General features: G+C 43.6%; 1 protein-coding gene and 1 pseudogene across 1 annotated transcript in view; both read right to left on the reverse strand.

Moving 5' to 3' along the window:
• Positions 1–16,387, reverse strand: part of Exn (Ephexin) — a 344,579-nt gene that overhangs the window by 132,802 nt on the left and 195,390 nt on the right. The window contains exon 17 of the mRNA XM_080273353.1: positions 14,470–14,661. Coding sequence (XP_080129479.1) covers positions 14,470–14,661 — 192 coding nt within the window. The remainder of the gene's footprint in view (positions 1–14,469; positions 14,662–16,387) is intronic.
• LOC145401179 (5S ribosomal RNA) lies at positions 405–506 on the reverse strand (annotated as a pseudogene).

Consider the following 16,387-nt stretch of genomic DNA (forward strand, 5'->3'; position numbering starts at 1 on the left):
TGAGACTATGGCACACCTAATGCCTGACTTGGGTCGTATCTCAGACCAGGGTAAAAGTAATCTTGTTGTTTTTCTATCTATCTATCTATTGCCAGACGCCATAATCCCGTAAGGGGTGGCCATTTGACTTTGAGTTAGTTGTTAATGCATCAAAAACCCAGGTCTTACACTTATCAACCCGACAAAATCTTCCACAGGAGTACCCACTAATTTTTGATAATATCCAGCCTAGTCCTGCATCATCCTAAAACATACTTGAGGTTTCATTCATTCATTCATTCATTGCCAGACGCCATGTATCCCAAACGGGGTGGTCAAGGGCTTAGAGTTCATTGTTTTACAGGGAGGGGCACTAATCCTCCACCAACCCCACTTGACACGTAGGGAGAGCGTTATGCCAACAGCATCTGGTGTTCCCAGGCGGTCACCCATCCAAGTACTAACCAGACCCAACGTTGCTTAACTTCGCTGATCGGACGGGAAGCGGTGTACTCAACGTGGCATGGAAAGATCATGTAACATCTCTTGTAAAATCTGCTTCCAAGAGATTAGGTGTGCTAAGAGCCGACTCCATACCTTCTTTACCCCTGCACAGTTGTTGACTTTACACACAGGTTGTATTCGCCCCTGTGTAGATTACAACTCTCATGTGTGGGAAGGCTCTTCAAAATACAGCTCTTCTCAATAGGGTGGAGTCAAAGTCTTTTTGTCTCATTAACTCTCCTCCTCTTACTGGCTCTCTTCAACCTCTGTCTTTTCACTGCACTGTTGCATCTTTATCTCTTTTCTGTCGCTACATCAATGGTCACTGGTCTTCTGAGCTGTCTGCTTGCATCCCTCCACCTCTACGACAGGCGTGAAGCACCCATCTAGCAGGAAACTCTCATCTCTTTTCTGTCCAACTCTAATGCAAGAGTTAACTGTTACTCCCAGTCCTTCATTTACACAACAGGCCAATTCTGGAACTGTATCCTTCTATCTGTATTTCCTATTTCCTATGATCTCCAGTCTTTCAAATTCAGTGTGTCCAGGCATCTCGAAATGAATGGATCTTGAACTTGGCTCTCTGTTGTATCGTTTTTGTTTTTTCTTGGAAGGAACAATTTGTGGGCTCCTTGCCTTTGGTTCATTCTTTCTTGCATTAAAATAAAGAAAAAAGTCCACTCTCCCCACCTCAACCAGACTAACCAGGCTCAGCAGATGACCCACCTGCACCAGCTCAAACTTTTTCAGGTGACAGTGAAGAATCTGAGGAGTTCGTGAGTACAGCTTAACACCCCTATTGGGGAGTTGAAGGCAGGTCCCAGACCCAGCTTCAGGTCTCCCCCACCCTTTCTTCAACCAACCAACAGTTGTTATTGTCTGATATATAAACCGGTACATATATAGATAGATAGATAGATAGACAGATAGATATACTGGTATATATATACTGTGTACTGTGGTTGAGAAGATTAGGAGAAATACACTGAGGTGGTTTGGGCATGTGGAGAGAATGGAGAATGAACGACTGACTAAGAGGGCGTATGTGAGGTGAGGTGGAGGGAGGGAGAGGGAGGGGTTGACCGAGGATGAGGTGGAGGGATGAAGTTGAGAGGTATATGAGGGAGGGGGGAGTGAGTTGGGGGGAGGGTAGTCAAATGGTGGGTGACAGAACGACTTAGAGGCATTTTGTCTGTGGCCACCCTTTGCGGGATTAGGGCATCGAGATATAGATATATAGATAGATAGTATATATATATATATATATATATATATATATCAGTGTTGTAGTCAAGACCAGGCATCTCGAGACCAAGACCAAGACCACGTCAAGTGAGACCAAGATCAAGACCATGACCACATCAAACTGGTCTTGAGACCTACAACACTGGTATCTATAGACAGTACAACGCTGTATGGCGCACTGTGAATTGAATCAGCCATGATTTTTCTCCGTATATCATCATAAATTCCAATCTTCCCCACGTCGCGATGCACTTTGTAATGCTGGTCTTGACCTGGTCTCGAGTCAAAACTGCGAGACCAGAAGCTTTGAAACCAAGATCAAGACCAAGACCATGTCAAGCGAGACCAAGATCAAGACCAAGACCGCGTCAAACTGGTCTCAAGACCAAGACCGGTCTTGAGACCTACAACACTGATATATATATATATATATACAGTATACATCTATTGCCAGATACCTCAATCCCGTACGGGGTGGCCACAAACGAATCGCCTCCACGTCACCCTGTCCCCCGCCATTTCATTGCCCTGCTCTCAACTCACACCCCCCTCTCTCATATACCTCTCCACCCCATCCCTCCATCTCATCCTCGGCCTCCCCCTCCCTCTCCTCCCCTCCACCAACTCACATACATTTTCCTCATCAGTCTCTCACCCTCCAACCTCTCCACATGGCCAAACCACCTCAGTGTGTTCCTCCAAACGCTTCCTAGCACATCCACATCCACACCACAACGCTCCTTCATATCCTCATTTGTCAGCCTGTCTTTCCATGTGACTCCACAGGCTCCTCTTAAATAACTCACTTCCACTGCTTTCACTCTTGACTTGTCCTTCCAACAACGTCTAAGCTTCACTTCCATACGTTGGAGTTGGTATCACAATACTGTCATGTAGTAACTTTTTCACTTCCATGCTCACTTCCCTGTTTCTTATCACTGCTTTCAAGGAACCAGCAACCTTTCTTCCTTGTACCCTTTCAAGCATTTCACCCTCCAAACTCCCATCCTTACTCATCACACTACCCAAGTACTTAAATGTACTCACATTTTCCATTTCCTCACCATCCAACCTCACTGTACATTCGCTGACTTCACCTCTCTCAAAGACCATCACTTTACAGTACAGAGAGTTTCCAAACACTACCCTCTCTCACCAGGGCCACTCCAACATCCACTGCCCTACCTTGTACCTCTTTTATTACCCCATCCATGTACAGATTGAACAACCATGAAGACATGACACATCCTTGTTTGAACCCAACCTTCAAAGAGAAAAATTCACTCAGTTCACCATCCACACGCACTGCAGCCTTAGCACCATCATACACACTCTTCACAGCATTCAACAACTTCCCATCTACTCCATATATTCTTAATACTTTCCACAATCCTTGTCTATCCACCCTATCATATGCTTTCTCCAAATCCATAAAAGCCCATACAACTTCTTTCCCTTCTCTAGAAACTTTTCCACTAAAGATCTAAGAATGAATATCTGATCTACACAACCTCTTCCCTTCCTAAAGCCTCCCTGTTCTTCTCCAACTAATTACTCTGTTCTTTCCCTAACTCTGTCAATAAGTATCCTACCGTACACTTTTCCTATTACACTAAGAAGACAAATGCCCCTATGATTACCACACGCTTCTTTTTCCCCTTTTCCTTTGTACAAGGGAATAATTATACCTGACTTCCAATCCTCCGGGACTCTACCTTCCTCCCAGGCCAATCTGCACATCTTCCACATCCATTCTATTACTATCTCTCCCCCATACTTCAGCATTTCAACACACACTCCATCAATTCCTGGGGCTTTCCGCGATTTGACTTTCTCCATTGCTTGTACAACTTCTATGCTATTGATTTCTTCCCATCTTCTCACCTCCCTCCCTCTCCCAGCTATTCCCCAGCCACTTATACTCGCATTACTTCCATCCTCTATGTTCAACAATTCCTTAACCCGCGGCGTCCCGTCGACGTTCTTCCACGTCCTCACGTTTTGTCACTGCCAATCCCGTCGACGTTCTTTAATGTCCTGCAATTGCAAGGTTCATAATTTCCACAATTTTCAAAATTCACGCGAGATTTTCGATTCGCCCACCTACCCAAGCCTCCCCTACCTGCCGCCAGGTGGGCAGCGTCCCAGACCCCGCGTGACCCGCGCTCGCCCTTGTCTCGGTCACTCACCTGTTAGCAGTGACCCAGGTCAGACATGGCGCGTAAAGGTCTCTCAGACGACAAAATAGCATCCGCCCTGGAGGCCTTCACTGGAGATAGTGATTCTCCACTTGATGATGATGTGGTGGATCGAGATTACGTCCAGCCTGAGGAGGAAATAACAAGCAGTGATGAGGAGGTCCCTTCGCCCCGGAAAAAGCGGTATGTGACATATCGTAAGGCAAGGGAAGGCCAGCCTGCACCCCAACCACCTGCACGGACCTCTCTCCATCCCCTAGAGAGAGATTCTGATGAGGACGAGGATGAGGACGATGACGATGATGGCGGCTTAGGACGTGATTGCCTCGTGGTCGGGGAAGGAAAAAATCTCACCCCGAGGATCAGAAGGTGGGGCGAGAAGACAAATAAGGTATGGTCCAAGTGTTTTGTCTGGGGAAGTCGAAAGTGGTGTGGTGGGAGTGCGGGGTGAAAGGGAAAGTGGTGTGGCGGGAGCGCGGGGTGAAAGGGAAAGTGGTGTGGCGGGAGTGCGGGGTGAAAGGGAAAGTGGTGTGAGGGAGGCAGCACGAGCACGTGGTGCACGTAGGCCTAGGGGAGAGGAGGTGGAGCCACTCCCCAGCACGTCTTTCACCCCACAATATTCCCAAACTTCCTCCCCACAGCCCCAGGATGTGGGGAAAGGAAGGAAAGGGAAGGGAAAGGGTAAAGGAAAAGGGAGAGGGAAGAGAAGTGCGAGTGATGAAAGGCGCCGCTCTCCACCTCCCCAACCTCCCCCACCACCCTCACCTCCCCACCCTGACGAAGGCGACGATGGGGACGTGGCTGGAGACGGTGGTGTCTCGTGGAACTGGGAAGATGGGAGTAATTTTACTCTCATCATTCACCCTTTCACTGAGGAGTGGCGGTCTGGTTGCACGGCTCCAGGTGTGCATGCGGGTTCCACTAGGGTGGATTTCTTCCACTTGTTCTTTGGGGAGGCGTTTGTGGGGCGCATAGTGGAACAGACAAACATATTTTCACGAACACAGCGCCGTGAAAGTGAACGTTTGGGAACAACGAGCAGGCATTCCCAGCAATATGACTATCCTGTGACAATTTCTGAGATGTTCTTATTTTTTGCCCTGGTTCTCTTGATGGGTGTGGTAAGAAAAAACCAAATTCCTGCATACTGGACAACTGACCCAATGATCCTCACACCTTTCTTTGGAAAGGTGATGAGTCGTAATAGATTTCAGCAGATTCTCGGCCGCCTCCACTTTTTTGATGCAGAAGATCCAGCTAATGCAAATAACACTGATAAAATGAGGAGAATTAGGCTGGTATTTGATCATTTACGGGAAATGTTCCGCTCCTCATTTTATCCTTACAGAGACCTCGTCATAGACGAGAGTCTTGTGTTGTGGAGAGGCAATATTTCCTTTCGCCAGTACATACTCAGCAAGAGACACCGTTTCGGGTTCAAGATCTTTGTTATGTGTGACTGTAAGACTGGTTATGTGCAAGACATAGTCTTGTACACGGGAGCACAGACAGATATAACAGAAGATCGTAGTGTAGGACTCTCAGGGGCCGTGGTGAAGACAATGATAGAGGAGTACCTTCATCGTGGTCATGTGTTGTACCTGGATAACTGGTACACTAGCCCTCTTCTCGCTAGGTTCCTCCACCAACACGACACCGGAGTCTGTGGTACAGTCAAGAGAAACCGTCGCCATATGGTCAAGATAGGGAGGAAACTTGACAAGAACGAGGTGGTTTTCTTCCAGGCAAATAACATCCTTGCCACCCTGTGGAACCACAACAGGGAAGTTTGCCTCCTATCAACTGCACACAGCCCCCTGATGCACCGCACAGACTCCGTTGATCACCGTAGCGAGAGGAGGCACAACGTCTGGAAACCCGAGTCTGTACTGGACTATAATCTGAACATGAGGCAAGTGGATCAGTCAGACTCGATGATTTCCAGTGTTGACTGTGCCAGGACCACGATGAAGTGGTACAAAAAGCTCTTTTTCCACTTGCTCGACATCACGGTCTTGAACGCACACTACCTGCACGCCATGACAACAGGAGTATCAGAGACCTTTGAGGGGTTTGTGAGGGAGCTGGCACGTGAAATAATCGCCAGGCATGCCCAGGACAGACCCATACACCGCACCCACACCCCCATGGCTGCCCAGACTCCCCTAGGCCTCACAGGACGCCACTATCCTAGCACAATCCCTTCCGAACCAAACCGTCGTAAACCCCAGCGCCGCTGCCATGTATGCAAGCACTCGACAGTCAGACCAGCCACTCAGAGAAAAGACACAAGGTACGAGTGTGTAGAGTGCAATGTTGCACTGTGCCTTCAGCCATGTTTCAGAGAGTACCATAACTTCCTACACTACTGAAACTGTGTGGGATGGCGATATGACGCTCAGTATAATGGTAAGGCCAGTCAGTATGTGCTAAGTCTTATATAAAGTTGAAATGGGTGTAATGTTTGCAGGAAAGTAATGTATAAGTTGAGAAATAGTGTAAGTTGAAAGAAGTGATATCAAAACTACACCCACTGTGTAAATCTGCGAAAATATAACGCTCAGTATAACACTCTGGTCAGTAAATATGTGATAGCAAGAATATAAAGTGGAAACGGGTGTAATGTTAGCAGGAAAGTAAAGTATAAGTTGAAAAATAGTGTAAGTTGTAACAATTGATGTCACGAGTACACCCACTGTTTAAATCTGCGTAAATATTACGCTCAGTAGAACATTCTGGTCAGTAAGTATGTGATAGGAATGACATAAAGTGGAAAAGGGTGTAATGTTAGTAGGAAAGTAGTTTATAAGTTGAATACTAGTGTAAGATGAAACAAATGATATCGCGATAACACTCACTGTGTAAATATGCGATAATATGACGCTCAGTAGAATAGTAAGGTCTCCAATTATGTGACAGCAATTATATCAAGTGGAAACATGTGCAATGTTAGTGGAGAAGTATTATATAAGTACAAAAATAGGTTGTAAGTTGAAATGGTAGTCATAGCAACTTCACCGTCTGTGTTATTATGCGCTATTATTACGCTAAATATTTACGTAAGGCCTCAAACTATCTCAAAACAGTTCTCAAAAGTGGAAAAGTGTATAATGTTATTAGGAAAGTATTATGTAAGTTGAAAAAACACAATACGAGTTGAAACAACAGTCACAGCGAGTTCACTCACTACGTAAATAAGCGCTAACATTACGCTAAACGTTATCGAAAGGCCTGTGAATACGTAAAAACAGTTCAATAAAATGTAAAATGGTATAATGTTATTGGAGATGTATTATGTCAGTAGAAAAAATGTTATGTATCAGGATTCAGGAATGTTAGCGATTCATCGTGACCAGTCTGGCCGATTTTGCTCGGTTCGCACGATGGTACAATGCTTATTTCAGCTCTATTTTTGTATAAAATCCAATTTACTCTTGTATCACATGTTTTTATGTTTGTAATAAATACATATCTACTTACTTTCATTGGTTTCCCAGACTTATAATACCATAGAAAATGTGAGAGCCTCAGACCACCTACACAGAAAACGGTACCAGGTGTAACGAAGGTATACCTGTTTAAGCCACTTATGGACCCCGGTGAACACTTTCTTGGTGACTGACCATTGTTTCTGACCAAAAGCGAAAGTTTTAGCAAAAAAAATTTGGGTCCAAAAATGGTCGGGATTCGGGGGTACCAGTGGTGAAAAAGTGGTCGGGACGGGGCGGGTTAAAGTGTTCTCTCCATCTGCTCACTTTTTCTCCCTTCTCCACTAGCAATCTACCATTTTTATCTTTCACTCCCCTGCTAACTTCACTGCCACTCTGTCTTACTCTCTTCACCTCTTTCCAGAACATTTTCCTAGTCCCTCCAATTTACACTCAAATTCCTTCCAAATTCCTCATCCATTCTCTTCTTACTTTCTCTTACTAATCTTTTTACCTCTCTTCCTCTTTACATATAACTCTCTCTTCCGTCTCTCAACTTCTTCCACACCCTTTTTTCTCATCCACTCACTATATATATACCAGGTATATATATATATATATATATATATATATATATATATATATATATTTTGTGTGTGTGTGTGTGTGTGTGTGTGCAAGTTAGAAGGAACCAAAGGCCAGGAGGCTGCAAACCGTTCCTCCCAAGAAAAAAACAAAATACAAAAGAAAGAAAGCCAAATTCAAGATCCGTTCATTTCGAGATGCCTGGACACACTGTGTTTTAAAGACTGGAGATCACTGGAAGCAGGAAATACAGACAGAGGGACAGTTTCTGAGTTGACCTGTTGCATAAATGAAGGACTGGAAGTAAGTAACAGTTAACTCTTGTATTAGACAGCTGGATAGAAAAGGGATGAGAGTTTGTTGCTAGACGGGTGCTATGCGTCCGTCATAGAGGTGGTGGGATGCAACCTGACAGTTCAGAAGAGCAGTGACCATTGAAGCAGCGACAGAAAAAGAGATAAAGAGGCAACTGTGTGGCGAATAGACAGAGGTTGAAGGGAGCGAGTAAGAGGAGGCTAGTTAACAAGACGAAAAGCCTTTGACTCCAACTTACTGAGAAGAGCTGTATGTGAGAGCCTTAGTACGGAGTCGGCTTAGCAAACCTAGTCTCTTGGAAGCAGATTTTACAAGAGATGTAATACGATCTTCCCAAGATAAATCCCATGTGAATAAAACCCCAAGTATGTTTAAGGATGATGCAGGATTGAGCTGGATCGTTTTGTTTCATTTCGTTTTTAAAGGCTCCAACATGCTTGCATGTGTCGGCCTTGGTCATCTAAAGGCGGCCCTCCATGCTGCATGATCTATTGCAGCCACCCTGGTCAGTCCCTTAACCCTGAGGTCACAATGACCTCGTCTCATGTCTTTCTCGGCCTACCCCTCATAACCCCACTACCAATATTAACACTTCTCACCTTCCTCACCCAATTATCATCCCCCATCCTCTCCACATGCCCAAACCATCTCAATTTACATCTCCTCATCACAACACCAATACACTCCAGTCCCATCCTATCTCTCAACTCTTCCATCGTAAATCCAGCCCCCCTAGACCTTGCACGTAGGGACGCACTACACATCCACCTAATCACTGTCATTTCTGTACGTCTGAGCCTGCGAATATCCTCCTCCTTTACTGCCCAGGTCTCTACCATACAGCATTACACTCCTAACACATGCTGCATACAATGACCCCTTAGCATGTAGAGAGAGTCCTCTTAACGTCAGGAGAGGCAACAGCTCCCTGAACTTCTTCCAACCACTTCTCACCCTAGCCACAGAGCTAGCTCCAGCCCCACCTCCAGCACACAACATGTCTCCCAAATAACAAAACTTTTCCACACACTCAAGAGATTCACCAGCAGGTTCAATCCTTTCACGCCTGACAATCTCCACCTGCTCTCCCTGACACACCTTACACATAAAATCAGCATTATCTCGCAGTCTACCTCTGATACCACTACAACTATTGTGCACCCATTTATCACAAACACCGCACAAGATGGAATTACTTCCCACGCCCTTGTGGCAAACTGCACATGGCCACTCTCCCTCATCTTTGACAGTACCGCCACCAACCCTAGATATCATCACTTTTGTTTTAGCATATTTTTTATATTATTATTAAAAATTATTGGGTACTCCTGTGGAAAATTTTGTCAGGTTAAGAGGTGCAAGAACTGAGTCTCTGAAGCATTAAAAACAAGATTACTTTTACCCTAGTCAGAGATACGAGCCAAGTCAGACATTAAGTGTGCCATAGCCTCATCCCTTGTTTGTTGACGTAACTGCTGAGACAGACGTTGCAGGAACCAAATGGAAAGATGAACGGTGGAATCATTAGTGTATGAGTGGAGAGGGTTAGCTGTACAGCTTACAAGGTCATTGATGAATAAATTGAATAAAGTTGGTGATAGGACAGAGCCCCGAGGAACACCAATGTTGATAGATCCTGGAGAAGAACAGTGACCATCTACAACAGCAGCTATTGAACGACCAGATAGGAAGCTATAAATGAAGGCAAAGATGGAAGGATAGAAATCGTAAGAGGGCAGTTTGGAATTTAGAGATTTATGCCAGACTCGATTGAAAGTCTTTGAGATGTCAAGTGCAATGGCAAAGCTTTTGCCAAAGTCCCGAAAGGAGGATGACCAGGAATCTGAAAGGTAGGTGTGAAGATAATCAATGAAGCATCCCTGACGGAACCCATACTGACAATCAGAAAGAAGGTTGTGATAGGAATGATGCTTTAAAATTTTTCTGTTAACAAACTCGAAAACTTTTGAGACACAGTATGTTAAGGCAACTGGGCGATAGTTATAGGGTTGGGAATCGTCACCCTTCTTTGGGACTGGCTGAATGAAAGCAAATTTCCAGCCAGAAGGAAAGGTACAAGTTGACAGATAAAGGCGAAAGTGTTTACTTAGGCATTGTGTAAGCACAGAAGCACAATTCTTGAGGACAACAAGAGGGACCCCATTAGGCACATATACCTTGTTAGTATTGAGGCCAGTGATGGCAGAAAATACATCAGTTGAAGAAATTTTAATGTCAGCCAAGAGGAAGTCAGGGGGGGGAAGTGATGGAGGAACAGCATCCAAATCATCAAAGGTGGAATTGGAGGAGAAAGCCTAGTGAAGGGATCTGCTCTATCAGTAGAAATAGCTACAGAACCATCATAGTAGAAAAGAGGAGGGAAGGATGATGATGTAAAGCTGTTAGAAAGGTTTTTGTCTTGGTGCCAGAAGGAGCAGGAAGAATTCGAGTTGGAGAGTTGAGAACATTTAGAACGGAGGAAAATATTTTTAGCAGAGCAAAGAACAGACTTAGCATGATTCCAGACAGAAACATAAAAAAGATGTGATTCAGGGGTGGGTTGGCTCTGGTACCTTTTATTGGCCTTCTCCTTGTTGTGAACAGCATTAGAACAAGTCATTAGTCAAAGGATATGAGAAAGGAATGTATGCTTTCATGCCCAAAAGAATAACCTCCATAACGTGCATGGCACACTCAAGTGACTCCCAGCCATGGAAGCAATAATTATTCCAGGGAAAATTAGTTAAGTACTGCCTGAGGACCTCCCAATCAGCAGCTCCAAAGTGCCACAACCAACATTTTTTGGCGGGTCGACAGGCTGTGCTGGAGCGATAGGAGAGTTAAAGGTAATAAGGTTGTGACTGGAGGAGCCCAACGGAGAGGAAAGATTAACAGTGTAAGCAGAAGGATTAGTTGTAAGGAAGAGGCCCAATACGTTGGAACTCTCTCCAAGGTGGTCAGGGATATGGGTACGGTGCTGTACAAGCTGCACAAGGTCATTAAGGGTAGAAAAGATGTAGGCTTGTTCACCAAGGGATCAGTGAAAGGAGAGGAGAGCCAAAGGTGATGGTGAACATTGAAATCTCCTAGAATGGAGGTTTCAAAGAAAGGAGAAATGGATAGGATGTGTTCCATCATAGTCGATGAAGTTTTCATAGTCAGTAGTATTTTGGAATAAGTAAACAGCACAGATATATTTAGTTACAAAATGACAGGAAAGCCAAAGCCAGAGAGCAGAATATTCAGAAGATTCAAGCTCACGAACACGAGAGCAAGATAAGTCGTTGCATACATATACACAACAGCCACCTTTGGCTTTGAAATAAATATAGAGAAAAAAGGAGGATACAGAAAAGGGTTTGCTATCAGCTGCCTCAGACAGCTGAGTCTCAATTAAGAAGAGAAGGCGAGGTTTAGAGGAGGAAAGGTGGTGCCCAACGGAGGGAAAGGTAGAGAAAAGGCAACGAATGCTGCAGAAATGTAGAAGTGAGTCAGACAGTGGTTCCAGGCAGCTCGATGTGTCGTCACTGGGAGAGGGGTGAATGGTGGGGGCATTTAGTGTCCCCCCCCCCCTCGTGGACTCTGAGGCTTGGTTATTAGCCCCCCCCCCTTTTTTTTTAAAGGAAGTGCAGTGTTTAATGTGCATGTAGTTTGGTGCTGACTGTGAAGAGGAACTTATATTGGAGAGTATGCTGGCCTACTCTCTGAGTTACTGACACACGAAAAAGTTCAGCAAAGGGGGATGGTCAGGAACTAGTCCTGAGGGCTGATGAAATGGAAGCTCCAGCTCTCCCTGTCATCAGCTTTCCATCCATCTTGGGAGTACTGCCCTGCTCGACTGGTGCTACAGGCTATTTCTCTGTTCTAAGCCTCTTTAATGTCACTGTCTAATGTCAGCTTAACCTCTAGACAGTATGTTATGCCTTTAGGAAACAACTATCATCTAGTTGGGAATACTGAGAATTTTAGTAGACAAGGAGGGGTCTGGCTGGGGACTTGGAAGATACAGTAGCTTTACTGTAATGATTAACCTCTTAACCGCGGGGCGTCACTTTCATGACGCTTGGGAGTAAGGGATCATACCGGGGGGCGTCACTTTTGTGATACTGTGTTATTTTGAATTCACCCAGGCTTCCAAGTGGTGGCTTGTATCATCTATCAGTACTGCCAATGTCCAACACTAGTCAGCACTCCTAATCTCATCTGTGCTCCCATCCATTGTTAACAATTTAGCCATTTCTCCCCGTTCTTGACTCCCCTCCCTACCCCCCCTCCATTACCCTATCCTCTCGCCTGCCCGGCAGTGCTACGCTAAGTAAATCTTCCCTGGAATTTTTCACTGATTTCATACATTGAAATAAGCCCTATGCCCTAGTCTTATACCAAATAATATATACAAGAAAGAAATAAGGTAAGTGAGAGTGCCATACACCTGGAATTGGCTAATTATCACCTGACAACACCTCACGTGCACTCATTCGCTACTTTTCGCTGTTTATTTCCCCTTGAAATATGAAGTATAATCTATTTTCGTAATAAATATACATATAAGGAGGGAAGGGAGAAGCCTAAGTGATATTTACATTCACCTGGAACTACCTAATTTATAATGTATTGTCTAGATTTCCTGCCATTCATTTCACTGCTATATATTAGCTACTGTTAAGAGGCTAACGTTGGCAGTAATGCATTTCCCTAGGTAGGCCACCACCCTGGCCCACCCTTATCAGTTCACTCTCATCTTCCAATGTGGAGGTACGTCTGTTTGCTCTTGCTAACTTCAGGGACTTTTCACCCCCATGCAAAGGGCCCTGTGACCTTTACCCCCTACTAAACCTCGTGTGGAAAGAGGTAAAGGGCTGACAATTGATACAAGAGTGACTACAATCTTTCTATTGAGTAAAACAGTGCAAGTGGAATTGTAAATAATGTGTAAACAGCAAGTGAAAGTAATGAATGTAAATATACGTGAACAGTGGAAAATAGTTTTATAAGTTACTTCAAGTGACAGTGCATAACACAGTGTAAATAAAATAGAAATGTAAATAACGTAAATAAAATAGAGAACGTAAATAGAAATGTAAATGAGTAGTATTATAAGAATACGAGTATATACCCTAGAAGTAATGAAAGTGAAAGTTTCACTCTAGCATGTCTGAATACTATGAGTTATGAGAGTGAAGGTGAAAGTGACATTCACTCTCAATGCTAGTATACAGGACGAGAAAGTGAATGCTACGTATTTTACTGAAAGAAATTGAATCCCTACAGTGACAATAAACTAATACTACTGAAGGAAACTTATGGATAAAGACTGTAGATATATATAAGTGTTATATAGTAACAGAAATATAAAGTGTGAGGGGTTTTAAGGAAAATAAATGACAGAATACCAACAGCGAACTAGCACAAGTGGGAAGGTCATACGCGCTCGTAATTTTCATTGCTTTCACAGTGGTTTTTATTTGGAGTATGGATCCCAAACTACTTGATAATCATAAAGTAGTGTTTATAGTGTTAATATCTGGCTGTGGTAATCATATTACGGGTTGTCGGGAAGTGTAAAGTGGAGACTTCGTTACCCAAATTCAGAGGTCTCCACAAGTCCTACGGTAATCGACGAAGGCTCAACAAACATCCCAGGAGAAAGCTGAAGGTATGTGCCATATGCATATGTAATTTTAATATTCTAGGACTAATAACTGATTTTTGGCAAATATTTTTTGAGAGTCTGTCGGAGCCCGAATAACCCCTCTGGGACGCAAAATATTGGGAAACATGCCCGCGGTGTAAGGGTTAAAGGAACCTGCTTATGCAGATTCCACGTGCAGGGTCTGCCGTGTTAATACTTTAGCCATGTAGGTGGACGTATGACTGTATGTCAGTCAGCTGGATATTACTCAACATGCTTTCTGGACAATGCCATATCAACTGCTATTATGGTTATTAGATATGGCTTCTTGATTACATATTACAAGTTTGTGTATTTGCATTTGTCTTTGTTATTACCTCCTTTCTTACTACTATGCAGCAATGACCTATGCTGCTACACTGTCAAGAACAGTTTTTTTATCAAACAATCAATCAAATACTTTTCTTTATAAACAATACACCACTACTCAATGCTCTGATCTGAGATATGATATCTAATGTGAAGTTTTAGTTTGTTGGGTTAATACTTTCTAGATTCTTCCAAACTGATTCAATATACAAACCTGGAAGGATGTCTGAGAAGAGGATGTGCCGTTCCCTTCTGCTAAGCACAGCATCTTCCCCCTCCTCCACAAAGGCTGGACATTGGACAAAGTGTGTCACAAGAACATTGAGACTCTTCAGGTATGATGCCTCTGAAGTTATCATCTCAAACATGGCCTCTTGCATCTTCCTTTCTTGGCTACTGATGTCATCTGCAACAACCAGTCAATATTTAACCAACAGCTGTAAGGTTAATATAGTACAGGTATTGAGAATATTCATTACAGTATACAGGGTGACTCAGGAGATAACATACTAACTTAAGGTGATTCCCCAGGTCATTCTAAGACAAAATATTCTGTAAACATAAGATGCACAATGGCTGTTGGTATTTCAAACTGATGGTGGTAGTGGGAGGGATCAGTTTTCATACACTGCTGCAAATGTCCATACTCATACTTTTTTTTTTTTTTTTTTTTACCGAGATGGCCAAAAAAATTAATCTCTAAACACACTGTAGACTGAAAAAAATTAATCCATCCATCCATCCATCATCCAATCCTATGCTGCCCATAAGGAACAGAGGAGCCCGGCATTAGGCAAGTTGGTCCTGACATTTATGAGAAAAAAAAAAAAATTAAAATAAATACAATACAATGGTGAGTACAGATGCTCACCTCATCATCACCACTCAGATAAAAACAACCAGAACTCCATAACCACTCTGAATCTGATGATTGTTTACAATACATTTTTGTCTTAGAACATCGTGAATCATCTGAAGCCAGTGCAACTCCTGGGACAACCAGTAGATTCATGGGCCTATACTAGTATGCTATGTACTGTATGGTATTTTATATACCAGTATATATACTGTGCATGTACATATATATATATATATATATATATATATATATATATATATATATATATATATATATATATAAAATAAAATATATAGAGAGAGAGAGGGAGAGAGAGAGAGAGAGAAATATCCCTCATTTATGGGGACATAATAGAGCCACAGGCATGGCCAGGTAGTGGCAACATCCGGATAATGAACACTATTCCCCTACTATACCAAGACCCTACCTATGCCCAACCTCCAACCTATACATAACCTATTTGTACAGTACCTATGCTTAATTTGGCAGTGTTTTCTGGTCATTCAGGCATCAAAACACACACAGGAATATCCAAAGTAATGCTAAACACCAAGAAAACCATGCGGTAAAACCACTGAAAACCAAAAAAACACCCTACGTAAACACTACTGTATGTACAGTACCCCTCCTTATTTGGGCAGTGCTTTCCGGTCATTCTGCCATACAGTAATCCCTGTAATAACCGGACACCCTAATTTCCGGACATTTTGGGCCTGGGCCTTCGGAACCCCCAAACGGCCAAAAAATGAGGGGGGGGGGGGACTAATTTTTCCCACCCGTAATTTGAAATTGCCATGCGGCGCCGAAGAGCTGTGTTTACACACAGCCACCGGCCCCCTGCTGTTCCTTTCCTCTCCCCAGTCACTGCCTAACTACCATCGTGAGTAGATGTTCGTTGCAGTGGATGCCGCATGTGCTCGTTTTTGTGAATAAACTGCAATACCTCGCCACTAGACCACATGGGAATATACAGTGTTGTACAGTGTTAAGAAATTAGAATTTAGAGTGCAAAGGATTAAGTGTGCAGTGCAAACTGGCGGTTGAAACTGGCGTGGCGCAGTTAAGAACAGAATGTGCAGTGTTAAACAATTATAACTCACAGTGCAAAGAATTAAGTGCTGCACAACACTGGATTACTGTATGTGCTTCAAGGGCATTTTCACCACTGCCAGAGCCTTAGAGGAGGTGGCCACAGAGGTGCTGTAATTACCCTGTACACTGCTAAATATTTTCCATACTCACTTCTAATTCCTCATTCTCTGGTTCCATTTCA

The sequence above is a fragment of the Coenobita brevimanus genome, chromosome 54, assembly GCF_032717465.1.
Source record: "Coenobita brevimanus isolate Jiangsu-jjx chromosome 54, ASM3271746v2, whole genome shotgun sequence".
NCBI classification, from domain to species: domain Eukaryota; kingdom Metazoa; phylum Arthropoda; class Malacostraca; order Decapoda; family Coenobitidae; genus Coenobita; species Coenobita brevimanus.